This window comes from Saccopteryx leptura, chromosome 1, assembly GCF_036850995.1.
Source record: "Saccopteryx leptura isolate mSacLep1 chromosome 1, mSacLep1_pri_phased_curated, whole genome shotgun sequence".
Lineage (NCBI taxonomy): Eukaryota > Metazoa > Chordata > Mammalia > Chiroptera > Emballonuridae > Saccopteryx > Saccopteryx leptura.
This window is the reverse complement of record NC_089503.1, coordinates 148,426,099-148,441,306: the sequence shown is the minus strand read 5'-3', so window position 1 is coordinate 148,441,306 and position 15,208 is coordinate 148,426,099. Positions and strand designations below refer to the sequence as shown.

The window sequence follows — 15,208 nt, the reverse complement described above, 5'->3', positions numbered from 1 at the left end:
TTTGGATTTTTTATTTATTAGGAAAGGAGGTAAGATGTACTTGAATTCAGAACCCAAGATAAAATAAATATGTGTTGCAGTGAAAGTTGATACGGTTGTAGAGAATCCTGTTTTGGGGGGAGCCTCAGTCTCTCGGTGCTAGGTTTCCGAAGTAGAGTGAGTGTCACCCAGACTCACGTTGGAGGCTCTTCCAGTGCAGTGACCTTCCCTCCAGCACCTTGGCCCCCCACCTGCCAGCTCGCTCTCGCTCTGTCTCCCTCACTGCCTGTGTCCGGAAAGGGCCCTCTGGCTCCTAAACTAATTTAACTTGTTTCTGGAAATGGAGCAAATCAAATCTTGCACAATCAGTGCCCGTGCCTGCAGACTTCCTCTCCCCGTCAGGAGCCTGGGCTGCACGAGATCCTGGGTTAACCACCTGCCCCTCTCGCCTCATGCTGCCAGGGGCCCACAGTCCACTCACTTCCAGGAGGAGCTGGCCGTTGTATCTTTGGTGCCTCCAACATGAAATCATGACATTGCAAGTCTTATAATGTTTCTCTAGTGGCTTCAGGTATGTTTGAGACAGATTTTTAAAAATAATCTAGTGCCAACAACTGAGTGATCTAGGAACACGTGTGAAGGAAATACCAAGTACAGAAACATTTTTTGTGTCAGGGGTACTGTCTCACTGAGTAAGAACAGTTAGTCCGTGCCAGCCGCAGGGTGTGGGGCAGTCAGTGATCATGGAAGGAGAGCTTGAGCATCTCTGAATAAGCATATTTTTAACCTTTCACTTTGGGTATCCATCCCAAATTTATAACTTTACTTATAGGTAAATGGCTGATCCCCCTTTGAGAACTGTTTAAACTTACATGATAGGAAAAGCAGAAAATCAGTCATCAAGAAGTTATTAGAAGAAAGAGCAGATTCTAATGTATTAAGAACCTCCTTACAGATTGTTGATTTCAGAGCCTCTCTGGGGCTAAAACACCACATGTCTAAAATCTGAGCTCCTTGTCATTTCACGGATTAGCAACTTCTCAACTTGTGGTTGTCAAACACTGGGCCTTCCAATACCCAGTGTTTACAGCTTTGATACCATCTACTGCTTCCATCCTGGAATCTCGTGGTTGTGTCATTTGACCCCTCTATCCAGGGCGGTCTGCATACAGAATGCAGACCAGCCTCAGTCACACTACCAGTGCCAGGACGCCCGCGGTGCTCGGAGAAAGCGCCGTCCCCAGACTGCACTGCCAAACCCTTCCGAGGTGAACGGTGAGAACCCGGAGCCAGGTGCCCCCTCCTCGCTGACCTGCAGCAGCCGGTGAGGAGGTGGTGGTTTTGCTTTGTGCTCACTGTTGTCAGCCAGTGAAACTAAACCCACCTGGAAAGAGAGGTGGGCGCTGAAGAGCAAAGCACACAGGTGCCTCAGTGTGCCAGGAAGGAGCGCATTCTCCTTGATTAGTGAGAGCACGGCACTTATAAATAAGCCAGCTAGGAGTCAGTCTCCTAAAAGTTCCCTGAAAGTGAGGGGCAGCCCTGCCCTGTGTTGGTTTCTCCGAGACCACTCTGCGCTGCATCAAAATCTATGGCTCTTGGTTCTGAAAGGGAAGACGCCCCCCACCCCAACCCACATCTGGTCCTCGGCAGCTGGTCTTCGGGTGGAGTCGTCCCTTTGTCCTGGGAAGGGTGATGGCTCTGTGCAAACCAGCCTCATGGCCTTGCCTTCTCCCTGCTCCTCATGCTGCGCAGCGACTTGTAGCTGGGGGGGGGGGGGGCGTGTGTGAGCGGAATGAAGAACACGGACCAGCCCCTGACCCTGCTGGCACAGCTGTAACCCTTGGGCAGGGCTCTCAGCTGAAGAAGTTCCATCCTTCCTTCAGGAGAGGGGTCAGCAGACGTAGCATCTGCTCAGTCTGCAGTCAAGGCCAGGGACCTGGAAGGAAAAGTGCTCTTGTCTGGCCCAGGCCATAAGGGACTCCTGGTCCTGAAAGTGGACAGCCACGGCTGGATGCTCACATGCAACCCCTCCAGCGACACCTCGTCAGTGAAAGTTAAAGTGAAGAGATGTGGTCATGGCCACCAGGCTGTTTGGCAAACACTCTCGGTCTGCTTGGTCTGTTTGTAATGCAGTGATTTGAGTAATGTTTTACTATGAAAAATAAGAACAGAATGTTGCTCTATGCATGGGTTTTGTTTCCCCAACAATAATACTGTTCTTAGGCCCTGGCCAGTTGGCTCAGCGGTAGAGCATTGGCCTGGCATGTGAAAGTCCCAGGATCGATTCCCGGCCAGGGCATACAGGAGAAGCGCCCATCTGCTTCTCCACCCTTCCCCCTCTCCTTTTTCTCTATCTCTCTCTTCCCCTCCCTCAACCAAGGCTCCATTGGAGCAAAGTTGGCCTGGGCACTGAGGATGGCTCCATGGCCTTCAATTCAGGTGCTAGAATGGCTCTGGTTGCAACGGAGCAATGCCCCAGATGAACAGAGTATCGCCCCCTGGTGGGCGTACAGGGTGGATCTCGGTCGGGTGCATGCGGGAGTCTGTCTCTCTGCCTCCCCCTGCTTCTCACTATGGAAAAATACAAATAATAATAATAATAATAATAATATTCTTAGTCCATTCAATACCTTTCTTCTTAAATCTCGAATGCTGATGTCTGAGCGTCTTACACACTCTGACCACACTGCCCATCCACCTTCTTTCCAACGACTCAGTCAGCTTGTGCCATTTGATCGGGGCATGATGTGGTTGGTTTGTTTGTCATGACTCCTAGAAATCTTTTTCTGGTTTAGAGGAAAATTTAATCCCCAAGTAGAATTCAGGTTGAATGGATTCTGTAAATGATATCCCAGGTTTAGATTCTGTCAAGTTCTAAATGAGTTTGGCTTCTTGTTTAGATTTTGTTCTCTTTGGGTTCTGTGGTTGGGTTTCCCACAGTAACAGAGTTAAAGGGCTGAGTTCCCACGGAGCTCCCTCCCTCTGCTGACCCTTCCGCTTCCGCCTCCCCAGTCCCTGCAGCCAGGGAGCTCCCGCATCAGTCCAGTCCTGTGTTGAGTGAAGATATATAAAAAGAGCCACATCCCGTTCTTTCAGAAGACTATTATGTCATCAGAGCATGTAGGAAGTCACTCTCCAGACTTCTGAGGCTTTATGAAGCCTTGAATTGATTTCCACAGGCACATCTCTCGTTAACCCCACAACCTAACTTTGCGCCTGGCCTCTGACCTCCGCCTCGGACTTCTGAGCAGAAATGGCGGAAGGGGAATCGCCTTAGATGATGCCTGAGGTATCTTTCAATGGATTCAGCAGAACCAAAAACGTAGGCAGAAAGCCAGAGTTTGTCATCTTCTTGGCCCTGTGATCATGAAGGCTTATTTGCAATTACTATAGACCTCAGGAGGCCTGGGTGACTCTGCTTTATAAAAAAAACTATAGAGTTTCATAGAGAAGCGTGGAGCCACAGTGGTTCCCCAGGCTGTGAAGGGCCTGGGTTTGCAGGGCATTTCCTGAAAGCCAGGCAGGGGGCTTAATATTTTCCTGCCAACTCAACAACTTGTAAAACACTACTGAGCACCTCACATTGCCCTCGATGTGTAAGTATTCCATTTGGATATAATATCTTATTATACTTTTTTAAATTATTTAAGATGAAATTTATTTATTTAAAAACTACCAAACATATTAGGCCATTTCCCAACTGCGTCCCTCAACTGAGACAAGTGCCCTGGGCACAGCCAGCGCCTGCATGAGCACCAGTGAAGTCCCTGCCCTGTTCTCACGGGCATCGGCTTTCTGCGTGGTCATCTCGCTGTCTCTCGTGCTTTTCAGAGACTTTACTCATTGGACATAATACATTCTGTGAAATGATTCTTTTCCCACGCATGGTGAGCTTGTGGGAATCACGGTGTAACTGTAGGCCTTTTGTCTCAGTGATGCCAACATAATCATAGAAACAAAGACTTGCAGAGACCTTATAACCAGGAGGTGTGATCCAGCGGCAGCCATGGCAGGGTGTCCTCGTGTGTCTCATCTCTGTCAGGGCTGTGGAGAGAGAACGTGAGGGTGCACAGGCTGTGGGTGATTCCGAAGGACACACATCTTTATGTCCTCTTGTCCCTAGGGGACGGGGTAAGTAAGGACCGATGTTCTACTGAGCAATCCAGGTGCACACGACAGCCACCTTCTCTTGGGATTTGACATGCGAGGCTCAGTTTGTTACTATCAGTAATGCAATTGATACCAAGGACACTACCCATAGCATTTTGTAGCTACATAGACCTTTTCTCATTTGCAGCACACAATTCAGATGGGCTTAGGTATTGATTTCATGTTGGCAGTCTGCAAACTGATGCTCAGATTGGGTAGGTGATACTTCTAGAGCTACACAACAGGTGAGTCTCGGAGCCAGAGTGGGAACCCAGATGTTCTGACACCAAAATCCTTGTTCTTAGCTCCACACATTGCTGCTTTGGAAAAGGAAAACAAAAGAAAAAAACCAGGAAGTCCAGTTTATTGCTCACCAACTATATAAAGAAGCCAACCATCACAACAGCCTTGGGGAGGTGGATGCTGTCATCCTTATTTTAGCTGGAAAGTGATCAGTCAGAGGGGTTTAATGACCTGACCCAGCTGGCCCAGGGCCACAGATTCCACTTGCTCTCTCCCATGACACACTGCAGACCCTACGCTGGAAGAAACCAGAATCTGTTCTGTCTCCCCCTCCTCCAGACACTGCAGCTGAGAGAGAAAATAGAGAATCCTGTGTCTGTTTGCATCACCTGTGAACCTAAAACTACTCTAAAAAATAAAGTGTGCTAAAAGAAGTTCAGTATAACACGGTGAACTGAGGAACAGAATAGAGACAGACGCAGGGCCACAGGGATCAGAGGGACAGCTGTCAGAGGGAAGGGGATAAGAGGATGGGGTCAGAGAAGGTGAAGGGATTAGTGAAATTATATATACATAACACACAGGTACAGACAACAGGACAGCAAATTCCAGAGGGATGGGGAAAGGGAGACAAGAAAGGAGGCAAAGGGGGTGTAATGGGGAACACATTGTTGGGAGGTGAGGGTGTTATATTGAGTTGAACACTTGAATCCATGTTAACACAATAAATGAACAATTTTAATTTAAAATATAACCAAAAAAAGAAGCTCAGTATTGTTGAGTCTAGTTTAAAATGCCCTTGTCATTGCCAATTTAACATTATTCTTCCCTTATCCTGAACATGGCTGCGTTCCCAGGGGTGGCCATGTCCTGGGGAGAGGGTTTCCAGTGGATGGTGGCCAGGAGACAAAGGGCAGACAGCTCTCCCCACTGGACAGGAGCCACGGCTCTCTTGGCTTCTCTGCCGACCCCCGCCAGCTCTGCAGGCTCAGACCCTGCACAGCACAGGAGAACAGCTCCATCGTCAACACAGACCGCCCTCCACCCACCCATGAGCACTAGCTCCCCTCTGTCAGGTCTGCGTGGGGTCCGCTGCCTGGTGTAGGGTGGTCATGACGATCCTCAAAAGCCACCACCCTGACAAACAGGGCACTTGATGCATGTGAGCGTTCTGAGTGCATCGATGAGAAAGCAGCCACCTGCCTGCCTCAGCTAGAACCCTGCTGCCGGGTGTGAGCACGCGTGCCCCAGTGTGACAAAGTCGAGCGTGACCAAAGTCCCACTGGGAAGAAGTGTGTCAGAAAGATTAATTAGGAAGGAAGCAAAAACAGTGTTTCTCTGCCTTTGTGTTAACCACTCTTAGAAAACAAACCCTTAAATAAAATGAATAAAAATCCTTCACACAGTTTTGACTGTAAATCTCATTAACAGTAATAACCTGAATATTTAGATAATGTCGACTGAAAAATGTCTCCAACTCTCATGAGCAGAAACACACAATTGTTAGGGTCTCACTGGCATTGGGGTCAAAGGTCCTGTAATAGCTTCACACGACTGCTCCCCTCCTCCAGGGTGATGGATTGCCATGGCAACACTGCAAGGAATAATAGGTCTTCTTTCATCCTTCTGCCTCAGGCTCCTTTCACTGGGGTTCAGTCAGAAGTGAAAGCCATTGTGCAGTGAAGGTCTGGGTGCTTCAAAGCTAAACATCATGACCAGAAAATGTGATCAATAAAATCAGCTGATGTGAAGAGGATGGATGAAGGACACCCACACTGATGGAAGACTGCTCAGAGGAGGTTTATTAATGCTCTTTTCTAAAATTTAGGCTGACTTACCAAATGCCCGTACACCTAAGTGTGTGTATGTGAATATAAACCAACTGCTTGCCCAAGATCAGTAGGGAAAAAGGTTTGATAAATTGTTTTAACGAAAGATTAACTGCCATAAGGAAATAAAGTTATTTCATTCCAAAAATAAATATGCGACAAGAAAGCATAAAATATGTAAGCATCCTGTTCAGCTTACTATTTTTATAAGACAACGTTCAGTGTTGCTTTATGCCTGCCTCATTATGGAAGCGAACAAAATAAAGGCACCTTCAGAGGAAGTAACATCGTACAAAAGAAGTGACGTGTACCAGTAGGCTTCCGTTGCTTCTGTGGGAGGTCTCGCCTCCACCCACCTGTACCAGAGCTCTCTGCCCAGCGTCTCGGTCATCTGGGGTGAAATCTCGGGGTGAAGCAATATGCAGTGTTTGTCCTGTCAACCAACATTGCTGTATTTCTAGTAACCACACATGTATGTATGTACAGATCTAATATATATGCACATCCATATATAGTATATATGTAAAGACCTGCTTTTTAAAACAGTAAGGTATATCACCTCACCTATTTTTGAACAGAATTAATTTTACATAAATGAAATATATTAGTGCATTTTAGCATAACACCTTTAATGAATTCACATAGTGAGACTAGGTTAGACTTGTGCATAAACTACCTTTAATTTTTCTACATTCTCTGATGAAGTGGTGAGCGGGTGTGTGGGAAGCTGTTAGGTCTATGTGGCTTCTGCCCTGACATAAAGATCACAGACTGGGTCATGACGGACACTGTTTCCTGGGTCTGCTGTACAAAGTGCCACAGAAGGGACAGCTCAGAACTACAGAACTTTTTGATCTTGAAGTCCTGGGAGCTCGAGATGCTGAGTGAGGGAGTTGGAAGGGCCCTGCTCCTGCTCAGGCTCCGGGGCAGGGCTGCTTCCAGACATGTCCCAGCCTCTGTGCCACCAGCCACCTTGGCCTGGGCTGCATTATTAGAATCTCTGCCTCAGCCATCGTGTGGTCCCTGCATGTCTGTTTCCCCCCTAGAGGGACCATAGTGGTAGGGTCAGGGCCCGCCCTGATCCAGTGTGAACTCCACTGTCTCCATCTGCAGAGACCCAACTTCCAAACCAGCTCATGTTCACAGGTCCTGAGGGTTGCATTTCAGCACATCTTTTCTTGGGACACAATACAGCCCATAAGAGTGTGAATCAGACCTCACCGCTAGGTTGATGGTGGTGTGGTATCAATTGCGATTTTAAATTGCTGTCCTGTCTGGTTCTTTAGAAATGATATTTTTACAATTTTACCTAATATTTTATAGACATGTAAGGAATATGATACTCTGATTAGTGAAATGCTTTTATGTGTAGAATTTTAAAATATACAGTAATGTGTCTAGAATAGAGAAAATGCATTTAACACAGACCCATCACAGTCTCTAAGTGAACAGGCATTCACTAAGGGTTTACTGAATGAATGAATAAATGAATCAGCCATTATATAGTCTACATATTGAACATGACTTCATCTTCCTTTGATAATTAAAATAATTCCAACAGGTAAATGTAACAGTGTGCAAGTGAAAGGGTTGCTTTTCGCTCAAGTGCTAAATGCCTGAGGGTTTAGTTCATGTCACATGCTTGTGCCTCTGGGCGCTCACTGGCCAGCGGACCTATCGCGTCAGGTAGCAGTCTTCGCATCCTCCCCGTCCAGTGACTTTCTGTGTGGGTTGTTACATCTCCTTTCCTTTAACTTATTTAAATTACTTTTGTGACCAGTTAACATCAATGTGTTTTGGTTTGGTTTCTCCAACTATGAAATACCTGCTCTGTCACATACAAGCATTGTCTGTCCTTCAGTCTGTTTTCTGTCAGTAAGTGTATTTCCATTGTGATGATGATATTTGAGTTATGCTTCTTTACTACTGGCTACTTCCACCTTCAGTTTGATCCAATACAGAGAAAAGTAGCCATCAAAACAAAAAAGCAAATTACAATATAATCTCCTAGACCAGTGATGGGCAATCTTTTGAGCTTACTGTGTCAAAATTTGCCAAAAAAAAAAAGCATAACTTGGGTGGTATGTCACTTCGAGAAAAAAACCATAATTTCATGATATTTAACAAAAATGTATAATTGTAATATATAACTGTATTTAATATACCAAAAACTAATTATTTAACTGACCTGCTTAGTGACTTCTTTGTTCATCTGTCAGTTGGCTTCCTTTGTTGGTCTTGATATTATTTAGCTTGTGTGGGGTGCCGTGAACTAAGATAAGTGAGGGGGAGGGGGAATTCTTTAACTAACCTGCCTATTAGTGACTTTTTTGTTGCTGAATTTCATCGGCTAAATCTTCAATTGAAGGTTGGTATTTTGTACACTTCAAGCCTAAGCAAGCGCTACTAACTTCATCTGTCAATCTGTTTCTTTTGTTGGTTTTGATATTATTTAACACTGAGAATAAGGTCTCACAAAAGTACCTAGAGGGAAAAATTGTAAGTAAAGCCGTTGCAATATTTTTCAGGGTGCTAAAAGTGTCTGGTAATCGGTTCCAGGCACTCCAAATTTCCTGTTCGTAGTGGCACTCCTCTTGATTCTCCAAGCGGCACCTTTCCAGATTCTCAAGCTTTGACCTCAGGTCGACAAACACCTGAGCCCAGATGCAGTCTTGAAATTCTGCAAGTTGCATCTTAGGTAAATTAAGATGGCTGCCGCTATTTCTAATGGTGGAAAACGGCACCCATAGCATAGGCCCTCGCTTCTCCCAGCCTCCCCCTCACTTATCTGAGTAATGATGGTCAATTAGAAATCCACAACACCCCAGAACAGTAGATTGGATGATGGTTGTTGTGGTTATGTGATTGCTGATAATGGCGACCACAGGGCCCCCAGAGATGCGTCCCCCCACGGCATTCCACTGCTCCCTCTTCCGCTGACAGGAAGTGAGGTCAAAGATCCCCTAATGGCCCCGGAAGTCCCAGAACTAGAAGCTCTGTGCTGGAGTTCTTTTGTTTTGGCCTACAGACCTCCAGCATAGAGTGTCTACACTACAGCAAATGTTTTATCCTCGGCTACTATACCTGGCCGTGCAGGAGCTGAGAATGAAACGTCCTTCTGGGCATGTGGCCCCATACTTCTCTGATATGCGGCCGCATGTCATCGAAATGGCTACGTGTGTCAGTGCTGACACGTGTGTCATAGTTCGGCATCACAGTCCTAGACCTTACAAATGAAAGTTATGTCCTCAGTATTGAAACTGCATCCTCTCTCTGCATGACTTCCAAAGGATTTGAAAATGTAGTTAATGCAGTTAAAAAGAAAAAAAATTATTTTAATTCAGTGAGAGCCGGGGAGGCAGAAAGACAGACTCTCACATGCACCCCAGCAGGGATCTACTTGGCAAGCCCACTAGGTGGCGATGCTCTGCCCATCTGAGGCCTTGCTGCATTGCTTAGCAACTGAGTCTTTTTTTTTAGTTCCTGAGGCAAAGGCCTGGAGCCATCCTCAGTGCCCAAGGCCAACTCACTCCAGTTGAGCCATGGCTGCAGGGTTGGGGAGGGAAGGAAGAGAAAGGAAGGGTGGAGAAGCAGGTGAGTGCTTCTCCTGTGTGCCCTGACCAGGAATCAAACCCAGGACATCCACACACCAGGCTATGCTCTACCACTGAGCAAACTGGCCAGGGCCAAAAATAAAGTGTTTTATAGAGAAAAAATTCAAGGCAAAGACAAAAATGCCAAACCTGAAACTGAAAATGTTTCTAGCGACTCCTTATAAAGCTGCTATTTTCAGTTTCACAGCTCTTTTCTTGACAGATATTCAAGTATTTGCTAATCAAACCAATTGTTAAAATCAAAAAATTTTTCTAAAAGCCTGATTGAATAATCAAAATATTTAAACCAACTAAAATGATCTTATTTTATTCAAAAGAAAGGGAGATGAGGCCCTGGCCGGTTGGCTCAGCGGTAGAGCGTCGGCCTAGCGTGCAGAGGACCCGGGTTCGATTCCCGGCCAGGGCACACAGGAGAAGCGCCCATTTGCTTCTCCACCCCTCCGCCGCGCTTTCCTCTCTGTCTCTCTCTTCCCCTCCCGCAGCCGAGGCTCCATTGGAGCAAAGATGGCCCGGGCGCTGGGGTGGCTCTGTGGCCTCTGCCCCAGGCACTAGAGTGGCTCTGGTCGCAATATGGCGACGCCCAGGATAGGCAGAGCATCGCCCCCTGGTGGGCAGAGCGTCGCCCCCTGGTGGGCGTGCCGGGTGGATCCCGGTCGGGCGCATGCGGGAGTCTGTCTGACTGTCTCTCCCTGTTTCCAGCTTCAGAAAAATGGAAAAAAACAAAAAACAAAAAACAAAAAAAAAAGAAAAAAGAAAGGGAGATGAAAACTAGCTCTCATGGAAAAAAGTTTTCTTTTTCAGTTACATTTTATCCGTGTTTTCTCTGTGAGAGATTCCCACTTGTGGTCTCCAATTTTGGAAGCCTGTGTTTATAGAAAATCATCAGGTTCCCAGTTATGGGACTCAGCCGGGAGGGAACAGCACAGCCAGGATGTGGAGCCACAATAAGAAGAGGGGCCATTTTCCTCCACTTCCTTCTCCCTGCTCCCATTCGATGATGTTGGCGGCAGTTGCTGTTATAAAATGTTCTTGTCTTTCAAATGGGACCTTCTATCATCATTATTAAGTACCAAATTTAGTGAAGTGTTTTTCTGACTTCTTTTTCTTCCTGGTATCATAGGAGAGAAATTGCTAATGAGTTTGTAATTGTGAAATTTCAATACCCAAACCTAATACAGAGCCAGGATGTTGTCTATTTATTTGAAACTGGGAACACTGGTGTCCATGCTGCCTGTCAGCACTCAGCCAAGTAAGGAGAGACAGGATTGACTTTATGGGCGCTTTATTCGGATGGCCGGCCACCTGCGAAGATAGTGGCTCTGTACCCTAAAACCTGTTTACACATTTCATTTCAAGCCAACCTTCTTTATAAAGGGAAGAAGAGGTTAGGCAAGGGGTTTAGAATTTAGGGAAAAGCTAGTTAGATAAAAGTTGCAGTCCAGAGATTTTTCTAGAGTTTCTTCATCTGCCAACCAATAATTCTTTGTCTACGTCCTCATCAGTGGACATTCTGTTTGGGACTTAGATACCATTGGGCGTCTCCTGGGTCTGGAGCGCAGAGGTGGGTTGCTTGCAACCTCGTGAAGTCATGTAGGCCCTTTCATGTTTCCAGCTCCTAGAATAAAGCTTTGTATTCGCAGTAATCATTAGGCCTATTGTGACTAAAAGTGGCCATCACTAAAGCTGAAACTTTAACTCTTAAGTTACTCTATTCTATTGGCTTAGTTTTACTCTTTTCCTTGACCTTTGGAGAGGAAATTTCTTCTGTATTTCTTTTAATTGACTGATTTTTTTTAAGAGAGAGAGGAAGACAGTGACAGAGAGAAAAAGGGAGAAGAGAAGCATTCAGTTGTTGTTCCACTTAGCTGTATGTTCATTGGTTGCATCATGTGTGTGTCCTGAATGGGATCAAACCCACAACTTGGCTGTTTCAGGACAGCGTTCCTGCTGACTGAGCCAGCCGGCCAGGGCCTCGTCTGTGTTTCTCACTGACTCCCCTGCTTGGTGCATCTTTCATTCCCCCTGAGAGCGGTCATGTGACCGCCACCTCCAGTCAGGCTGTGTTTCTGGGTCTTGCTCCTTTACGTGCCATCTGATGGCTTCTATTTATTTTTCTTAAAAGCTGTGGTTGTCCTCCTGTCTCTATCTTTAAATTGTGATACATGATAGCTATCCTGCCATGTTTTTTCCTGTAACATTTCAATCATAATACAACAGGACCTGATTTCTGCTCTTCCAAAGATAAATGTACTCACATTGTAGAATAGACTTGTGGGTAACACTGGCACTGGTTTCCTTACCATCAAAACGAAATTAACATTCTGAGACAGGAGCTACCACTGAGGAGGCCAGGAAGCAAGAGGCAACATCACAGCTCAGCACAGTATCAGCGCCTGCTGAAGGAATCCTGACAGGCCGTCTGGATCACCTGCGGGCCCTCCTCCCCTCTGTTGGCTGCGTTCTCGTGTGGAGGGACCGGGGAAACTGTCATGGTGCAGCAGGTCAGCAGGAACGGGGTCCTCACCCTGTCAGAACACTACTTAAACAATGCCAAAATGACGTTTTACCAGGACAAAGAGAAAGTCATTTAAAGTTAAACAACAATAGGGAGAAAGTTAAATTTATAGTAATTGGAAAATCTGAACTCAAGTCAAATGGAGGAAAGTTTTAAATTGAATGACTAGTTATAAGGGATCTGTTCCCCAAAGAGCTAAGATATTACACAGTCTCTGATGTACCTTGTTTTCTAAACACGCACAGCCTTTGGGAATTTGTTCTCTAGCTTTCCTCTGTAGTTCACAGTTGGATACACAGTTAACTGAATCCAACACACATCCAGGAATATCCAGATAAGCTCAAGATTGGCTTCTTCCTGCCTAATAAGTTTGTGTATTTGTCCCAATTACATGCAGTTTATGATATCTATGTTCATCTCTAGTATCTACACTTTCATGTTTATAGAATTCCAAGCTAAGAACAAAAACTATGTAAATAGTGGCTAGGTAACTTCTGTTATCTGGTGTGAAACTTCTCAGCATTGCATTTCTATTATTGTGCTTGGGGTTCAACTTTTTTACCAAATAATTAACTATGGGCCCTGGCCAGTTGGCTCAGTGGTAGAGCGTCGGCCTGGCGTGCAGAAGTCCCAGGTTTGATTCCCGGCCAGGGCACACAGGAGAAGTGCCCATCTGCTTCTCCACCCCTCCCCCTCTCCTTCCTCTCTGTCTCTCTCTTCCCCTCCCGCAGCCGAGTCTCCATCAGAGCAAAGATGGCCCGGGCGCTGGGGATGGCTCCTTGGCCTCCGCCCCAGGCGCTAGAGTGGCTCTGGTCGCAGCAGAGCGACGCCCCAGAGGGGCAGAGCATCGCCCCCTGGTGGGCAGAGCGTCGCCCCTGGTGGGCGTGCCGGGTGGATCCCAGTTGGGCACATGCGGGAGTCTGTCTGACTGTCTCTCCCCGTTTCCAGCTTCAGAAAAATACAAAAAATAAAAAAATAATTAACTATGTGCTTATTTACAAATAATTTTAAATAGTAGAATATTTAATATATTTCTTAATGATTTCTAACACCACTTAGTGTCTTAATGATATTAACCTTTGGTCTCTCTGTATAATGCAAATATGGTTCTCAGTTTATCATTTGATTGTATATCATTTCCATTTTATTTATGACATTTTTTTCTGTATTCAAGGAATTGTCAAGTTTGCATGTGGTGAAATCTATACTTTCCTTTTTTGTTTTCTGCCATTGGTGCTGCGTCCTAAAGGATTTCACCACTGGTTTGGCTCTATTTTTGCTATTTTGGGTACTGCCACATTTTCGTCTTGCCTTTGGAAGCTTACTTCCTTAATATTATCTAGTAAACCCCTTCTGACCAGGTTCGCCCCAGTGCAGTCGTAGCTCCCTTGTGAGAAGTTCGCCCTGGCCGACCTTCAGCTTCCATCTCACAGCTCCATGTTCTCCCCAAACCACCTGCAGGTTGCTTCAGTCTTCAGTCACCCACTCTGAACCACAGCGCCAAACAGACTACGCATCCGCAGTTAGGGGAAATGGAACAGTCTTAGATTCCCACTGTCAGAGAGGGTCCTGTGGGAGCAGAGCTGTGTACCCACAGGAGCCCGTCCCCAGAGTGGCCCAGGAGCCGCTCTATTCATCCAATGATAAAGGATCTATTCCTGGGCCACCCAGCACGAGAGCTTTCCCTTTAAGGTTGTTCAGTCTTACGGTGATTGGGGTGCACGCTGTGTACGAAGGAGGTGTCCCTGGGAGAAGGGGAAGAAAAGGGTCCAGACTGAAGTCCAAAGGAAGACAACACTTCTGTGCAGAGTGAGCTCAGAGCACCTGTGGTGCCGGGACAAAGGCAGAGCCCCGTCAGCGGGTGGAGTGCAGAGCCCAGGGTGTCCCTGGTCCTGCGAGGCTGATGGAGCCGTGGGGCAGTTTCTCGAGCTGCCCTGCACAGTGTCCGTGACACACAGGTGGTCTCAGGGGTGCTGAGCTGACCTGGGATGGGCCAGCTCTTCTGCAGCCCTGTGCCCGGTGTGCACGCTGCTGTCCACCTGCCCCATGTCAGCCTGGCCGCCCCAGACTTCAGGCACAGCCAGTATTCGCTGTTTACTGACCACTTTTGTGTGCCAGGCTTTTCACATGCATGTTCCATGTGACCCTGACAAGCACACTGGGCACACAGAGGTTTGGGTCCAGCTCCTGAAGCAACAGACAGGGACTCCGGGTCTGTCTGAATCAAACATCCTCACAAAGAAGGTAAAATGATCTCACCCTACAGTTGAATAAACTGAGACTAAATGCATTCTTTTAAACGCAGAGACCTTCTCCTAAACCTGTTGCCCCACAGGGACTTGTACTCAGTAGACGGACAGTAGACACGTGAGGGACGACCTAATGTGCTCTTCCAGTTTTCAACTGTACACAAGCCACAGGGTTTGCTATGTGTGGTCTTCCTTTCTGTTTTATTCCCTGCGGTGAGATGCTGCTTAATGGGAGGGAAACATGCAGGAGGGACTTTGAGCTGGATCTTTACCCCAAAACAAGATTTTCCTGGTTTGCAGAGCTGCCCTTTGAACATCACTAGGAACACAGGACTAAAGAGGAGATGTAGCTGTACATGGTGGTACAGCTAGGCTCTGGTACAGTGGCTTTGGGAATCGTTCATCACTTTCCACAGAGGCACTGCCTTATTTTAAAGAGGTTGTCATTGTTATTTCCAGGACACGGCTGGCCAGGAGAGGTACAGGACCATCACCACAGCCTACTACCGCGGGGCCATGGGCTTCATCTTGATGTACGACATCACGAATGAGGAGTCCTTCAACGCGGTGCAGGACTGGTGAGTGAGCGCAGGCACTGACTGGCACTGACCCTCGTGGTCGTCACACAGG

The 15,208-nt window shown here is 46.7% G+C and overlaps 1 protein-coding gene across 2 annotated transcripts in view; it reads left to right on the top strand.

Moving 5' to 3' along the window:
• The window catches only part of RAB3C (RAB3C, member RAS oncogene family), a 92,333-nt gene that overhangs the window by 33,210 nt on the left and 43,915 nt on the right, over positions 1-15,208 (top strand). For both annotated transcript variants that reach the window (XM_066377465.1, XM_066377455.1), the window contains exon 3: positions 15,038-15,156. In XM_066377465.1, the coding sequence (XP_066233562.1) occupies positions 15,038-15,156 (119 nt within the window). The remainder of the gene's footprint in view (positions 1-15,037; positions 15,157-15,208) is intronic.